This window comes from Perkinsus marinus (genome assembly GCF_000006405.1).
Source record: "Perkinsus marinus ATCC 50983 genomic scaffold scf_1104296971186, whole genome shotgun sequence".
In the NCBI taxonomy this organism is placed as follows: domain Eukaryota; phylum Perkinsozoa; order Perkinsida; family Perkinsidae; genus Perkinsus; species Perkinsus marinus.
Window position 1 is genome coordinate 140,120 of NW_003202174.1, and position 7,005 is coordinate 147,124.

General features: G+C 39.3%; 1 protein-coding gene across 1 annotated transcript in view; it reads right to left on the reverse strand.

Moving 5' to 3' along the window:
• Pmar_PMAR006564 (conserved hypothetical protein) overlaps positions 1-7,005 on the reverse strand; it is a gene marked incomplete at both ends in the record, with an annotated part of 9,284 nt that overhangs the window by 129 nt on the left and 2,150 nt on the right. Inside the window, 8 exons of the mRNA XM_002767126.1 lie at positions 1-138; positions 401-470; positions 518-684; positions 1,019-1,094; positions 1,221-1,403; positions 1,505-1,616; positions 3,775-4,154; positions 4,284-4,460. Of these exons, the coding sequence (XP_002767172.1) occupies positions 1-138; positions 401-470; positions 518-684; positions 1,019-1,094; positions 1,221-1,403; positions 1,505-1,616; positions 3,775-4,154; positions 4,284-4,460 (1,303 nt within the window). The remainder of the gene's footprint in view (positions 139-400; positions 471-517; positions 685-1,018; positions 1,095-1,220; positions 1,404-1,504; positions 1,617-3,774; positions 4,155-4,283; positions 4,461-7,005) is intronic.

Sequence of the window (7,005 nt, forward strand, 5' to 3'; positions counted from 1 at the left end):
CATAGAGTGTGTTGTAAGAACCACAACACTTTTGCGGCTGATTGCCAGCTGTTGAATTACTCCCCACAGGAAGCGTCTCGATACAGGATCCATACCAGTGCTGGGCTCATCGAGGAATACAATACGAGGACGACCGATCTGAATTTAAGACGATTTTCCAAAAACTAAATCACTAGTACAAAATTTTTCAACCGAAAATTTTTTCCCAAAAACTCCCGAGAAAGTTTCTTCTCGCTGAATTGCATGAAGAGTTTATACCAGAATTTCTTCCTATACGAATGCCAAAATGATATTAAAAAATTCCCTTAATTTCAAAATTTCCGTAAATTTCGAGCTGGGATGATAGGAAATTCCGAACTGCATTTCACTTCTCATTTTCCAAATCCTCTCTAATACTCACAATTGCCATTCCCACGGAGAGTTTCCTTTTGTTTCCTCCACTTAGACTTCCAGCGCGCTTATCCCTATACCTGTATCAGAAAAATATCGCCACCGAGGATCGAACCCACGCCCTCACGCTTCCAATGACAACTGCTTCAACGTACTCCCAACTGCACTATCAAGGAGATGTCCTTTCAGCCCTTTCAAACGACCATACAGCTCAAGATGCTCCTTCGTGGTCATCTGATCCAGGAGCGCGTCGAACTGCGGACAATAGCCGAGGTTCCTTCGACACTTCGCAGTCTGAAATCGATCAGCGTGGGAAAAAATTGGCGACAATACGAAAATTTTGAGAATTTTTCCGGAGGAAATTCCTTCCCGTTTCTGTACACCTCTACCCGAATCCGTTTTCGAAATTCTATACAGTGTGAATCAAACCGTTACACGAAGCGTTGAATTTTCGAAAGTTCGGAAACGAACTTAGACTGATGTTAACAGTGTGATTCGATTAGCGACGTTCCATAGTCTAAACTTTCGAAAATCATCTCGAAAAACCAAGATCTACACAACTGCTTGGTTCACACTGTAGTAAGGAAACTCCACTGCTGAGAGAAGCAAACATATTTTCCAACCCTACATCTGCACCAACCGTAGTTCCAGCGACCCACACCTCGCCCTCCGTAGGTGCATACAGTCCGCACATAACTTTGAATCTGATACAAATCGATCAAAATGGCGCGCGCGTTTATCGTCAAAATCATAGATCAATTGTTCGAACAACTAAATTTGAAACCGTGCCGTTTCTGTTAACAACAACAATAACAACAACAAGCACTTACGTCGTAGTCTTCCCAGCACCATTGATTCCCAACAACCCAAATACTTGTCCCGAATCAGCAGCAAAGGAAACTCCTTTCACTGCATGCACAGCTCTCGAGGGATCAGCTACTAGGGAGCCTCTCGGGATGTAACTAAACATAATTTCGTCGCGCGCGGTAATTTTCTCAGGTAGAGTAAAACCACTTCACGTAAGAAAATACGTCAACCCTTTTTTGTGGAGTTTCACCCGTGATATGGAGAAACAGTAGCAAAGGACGCAATGGAGTTTCACGACCCGTTTTACGTGAAGTGGCGTAATACTCGGCGAAAAACGCGATATTCGCGGTGATATTCAGTAGTCGTGAAACGTGTTATCCATATCACAGTCGTGAAAATCCAATGAATAACGCGTAAAACTGATAATGTGTTCGAGTGGGGTAAATTGTCCCGCATAATTCGCAGAGTATTTTCTATTCACTCCGCGTTTTTCACATATAGTATTACTCCACTTCACGTAAAACGCGTAAAACTACATAATGCAAAAAACGCACGCACAGTAGTTCATAGAAAAAATCAACTCCCAGAATTATTTGTCGAACTAAACCAATGTTGGAATATGTCTTCCCTTTCCTCAGCTGAGCTCAGGAGTTTCCTCACCAACAATAGCAGTTTATATACGAATTCGGGTAAAAGTGTACATGAACCAACAGTTGAGTTTCACGACCGTGATATGAAAAAAACTAGTGAAAAACATATTCCCCGACTACTGCATATCACCGCGAATATCGCCTTTTTCACCCAGTTTTACGCCATTTCACGTAAAACGGGTGGTGAAACTCCAATAAAATTAAGAAATTTCGTAATCATCACCAACACATGTGCATATTCCACCCCCTAACGTAACACGAGTGAAACTCCAATTTTCACACGCGCATACGCATTAGATTTTCATCAAAAATCTTCAAAGGAAATATCAGAATTAAATGTTTACCATTTCCTGACATTATCAACTGCCAGAATTTGTTTTTGTTTTTCCAATTTCGCAACTCGCTCTTTCTCTACCACAACATCCTCATCTTCTGCCGCTAGCTGATCTTCGGGTATCGGACTAATACGAAAATTCATAAATGCCGAATTTTTTCCATCACGAGCATTATAATTTCCAATTTTCGTAATTTCTACCTTTTTTCGTAATTCTTTTTATTCCTAGTTTTTTCTCATAATTTTAATTCCAAGTTTTTCTATTAATTTTTAATTTCTGTTTTTTCATATTTTTTAGTTTTTCCCATAATTTCTATTTTTTTCATAATTTTTAGTTCATTTCATATTTTTTTAGTTTCTGGCTTTTTATGATTCATAATTTCTTTTTTCCTCATTTCTGTTTTTCCTATAAACTCTAATTGCTACCTCAAGTTCATAATTTTCGAATTTTCTCTTTTCGTGAATTTTCGGTTTTTTTCCAAATTTTCTCCCAAAAGCATCATAATTTCCTTCTCCCCAACAACGACCGCAACTTACCATCGTTTTTCCAATTTCATCCTATACGATAACCACTTACCACTCGTGCCAAGATGATCCAACCATATGCATAATAAGAGGTATGCCATACCGGCGAACGCGAGATACACCAAGTCATCAGCGACTCCACCGTAACACTGATTTCGAGTGCCCAGAGTTTTGTTCGTACATGTACCTGTCCACAAATGTTACTGAAATTACGGTTTTGAAATTCCTCAGCTGAGCGTAAAAGTTTCCTCACTAATTATAGAAATTCGGCTAGTAGAAGTGAACAGAAACCAATAAGAATTTCCAAAAATTTCCTCAGAATTTTCATACTGTCACCAACACAGTGAAAAACTATATTTAACAGTTCACTTCCGCGAAAAATTCATACAAGCAGTGAACAACGCGTAAAACAGATGATGCGTTCTTCATGTGATTTATAAAACGTGAAACTATGTACACATACTGTCACTAAATTCTACTAAAACATATACTGTCACTAAACTCTACTAATACATATACTGTCACTAAATTCTGCTTATACATATATTGTCACTAAATTCTACTAATGTTATCACTAAATTCTACTAATATTGTCACTAAATTCTACTAATACTCACCAAAAATCTCCGACCCCCATGGATCAACTCCAAGAAAGGATACATAAATTGCCATACGATAAAAACCAAAGCCCAGCGCGAAGGGTGGGATGAAACGGAATATCCACATTAGTACGTTGCCAGCAACCTAAATCAAAAAATCAATGGAGTTTCACCACCGTGATACGAAAAACACTAGTGAAAAATATATTTCACGACTACTGCGCATATCACTTGCCACTTCACTTTCCAATGAAAATAACAAAAATTGTAGGAATAACACTGTTGGACAAATATATGATCTTTCCCTCAGCTGAGCTCAGAAGTTTCCTTAGTAATCATAGCAGTTTATGCACGAATTCGGGTAAAAGTGTACATAAACCAACAACAGTTTACTTCAAAATTTTCCCAGTATTTCCAACACATGTAGTTGATGATTATGTGCATAATTTTTCATATATTGGAGTTTCACCCGTTTTACGTGAAGTGGCGTAAAACTCGGTGAAAAACGCGATACTCGCGGCCAGTAGTAGTCGTAAATTATATTTTTCACTAGTGTTTTTCATATCACAGTCGTGAAACTCCATTAAACCATATATGTTGGTGACAATATGAAAGTTCTGTACAAAGTAAACGCATATTCCTCCAACACTACTACAGAAAAAATAGATTCGCATCACACATAATATCGCTCCTCGCCTTACCAAACAATCCTCGCAGAATTCCTCAGGAATCGTTTGTAGCACCGAAACCACAATAACCACGATCGTTCCAACAGCAATGTTCAGCACTATCGTCACCGTTTGCGCGGAGAATTGCGTCTTGTACAAAAATGATATCAAATATGCGTACCTGAAATATTGTAATTTCAGCTGTGGTATGAAAAACACATTTCACGCGAACATTCGCCCCCACTTCACTTAGTAAAACGGGTGGTGAAACTCCACTGAAAAGATCCCCAGTTCTACTTTCACAGCTTACGTTGAGGCTGACGGGGCGAACAACAACAGTAGCATAATCGTTGGAGCGATTTTATCCGAATCTGTGAATGCTTCCATATCAAACGCATACAGCACTGCTATTGCAACAGCAACTGTGAACAGGTTGAAAGCCGTATCGAAAATGAAGTGAGCTATCCAGTAGGCCGTGGTAGAGCATCTGAGTGAAAATCAATGGAGTTTCACGACCGTGATATAAAAAACAGCAGTGAAAAACATATTTCACCGCGAATATCGCCTTTTTCACCGAGTATTATGCCACTTCACGTAAAACGGATCGTGGATCTCCAATAAATCGAATCGTGTTGGTGACAACATGAAAATGTGGAGAAAACTTGGAATTTTTTCGTTGGCTTCTATACACTTCTACCCGAATTTGTATATAAACTCCCATAATTAGCTTTGGAAACTCCTGAGCTCAGGTGAGGAAAGCAGGCGTATATTTCAACATCGGGCGTAGATGAGCAAGGGAATTAATATTCGCTTTCCTCAACAACTACAGAAAGTTACAAACGGGGTTTAACAAGTGTACAGAAACCACTCAAGAAATTTCCTCGAAAAAATTCCCACATTTTTCACGTTTTTTCATACTTTTCCAGATAGGGATAAAAACGCTCGACAAGCAAACGATTGTGATATAAAAAACACTGGTGAAAAACCTATTTCCCTTTTCACTTCGCGAAAAACGCATGTGAGTAGTGAATAACGCGTAAAACACATCACTGAGATCACCAAGTATTTTCGATTCACTTCTTCACATAAAGTAGTAATCCAATTCACGTAAATCGGATGAAGCTCCAATGAGTTACCCTGATATAGCCAGCTGTGCTTTAACGTCCTTCTCCTTTTCCATCACTATATAGCTGCATATTCCCGCTGGAATAAACGCAAACGCCCAGATGACCGCCTGAGAAACAACAAAATAACGTTATAAAACCCCTGTTACAGTGTGAACCAAACCGTTATTTTCAGCGCCTTTAATTTCTGGAAAGTTTGTGTTGGTGACAATCTCAAATTTCCGAGGAAATTCTTGCTGATTTCTGAATATTCCTTCCCAAACTCCTGAGCTCAGCTGAGGAAAGTGAACATATACTCCTGATATGGCAACAACAACACTACTAATACAAGGCAATTAAATCGCTCTCAACAAACGAGTTAATTTTTTCACTGCGCCACAAAATTCGCCCTTACAATAGTTGATAAAATTCCGGACACCACTACTGCTATATTCTGCTCGAATAAAGTCTGTGGCATCGGGTGGTTCACGACGGTGACCTGAAATAAGGCGAATTGCGAACAACAGTGTGGTGGTGAAAACTCCGAGAAAATTTTAGGAAATTTCTGTTGGTTTTTGTACACTTCTACCTGAACTCGTAGCAATGATAACAACTTCCCAAAATTTGCTCAAGAAATTCATATTATCATCGACGCATGTGGTTGACCATGTGCATATTTTCCCACACTGCACAATAGTAAACCCGAGGGCGAATATTCAAAGTCAAATGTAAGGTGAGGCACACATGGTCAACTACATGTGTCCAAGACAATTCGAAAATTCTGAGGAAATTTTTGGGAAATTTTCTTTGATTCCTTAACATTTCTATTCTGAGTCGTATATAGACTACTGAAATTAGTGAGGAAATTTTAGAAAATTTTAAGACTTTTTTTCGTTCTTCCAAGACTTTATTCTAACTCGTATATAAACTACTGAAATTAGTGAGGAAATCTCAGAAAATTTTAAGAATTTTTTTTTCGTTTTTCCAATACTTCTATTCTAACTCGTATATAAACTCCCGAGCTCAGCTGAGTAAATCAAATATATATTCCTCCAATATAAAACGCCTCTCCTGGGATTCGATCCCGCGACCTCCCTACTTTAATATCAACTCCATGTGCCGCGAACCACGCATTCACATATGCATTCAGCGCTATCGCCGAGGACGCTGTCGCTGTGAGGTTGTGCCACATGACAGTTCGGGCGAGCGGATCTCCCACTTCACGTTGTAAGTCTGTGGCGTTGTTCAAATGCGAAAATGCGATATACGAGGAGGCCTGAGGAAAACAGGATAATGCTCATATTGGTGTTCACATATGCAGAATGAATATCGGAGTTTCACATGCAAAAAACTAGCGAAAAAATATATTTCACGACTACTGCATATCACCGCAAATATCGCCTTTTTCACAGAGTATTACGCCACTTCACGTAAAATGGGTAGAACTCCAGAATAAGAACTCCATCCCAGAGAGTGTCACTAAATTATCACAATGTCACTACATAACCCCTACCACACCTCGTAATCATTCCGTGTTTCTCGCAAGTGTGACTGCATTGCCAGCAGAGAACTATTCTGATCGAGTGGAGTCACCACCGTCCTCAACGTGTCACAGTAGTCATCAGCTTCAGCACAATATGGGGACCAAAACGGACCTGTTAACAACTGGTGTTTCGCGACCGTGATATGAAAAACGCTAGAAAATAAATATTTCACGACTACTACATATCACTGCGTTTCCACAGAGTATTACGCCTCCACTTCACTTAGTAAAACAGGTGGTGAAATTTCAATGATCAACTTGATCGATATAAGTGGAGTTTTACTCATGATATGAAAAACAAAAGTTAAGGGACGCATACAAGCAATGAATAACGCGTAAAACGGATGATGTGCATAAGTCACGTATAGTTCGCAAAGTCTTTCTCA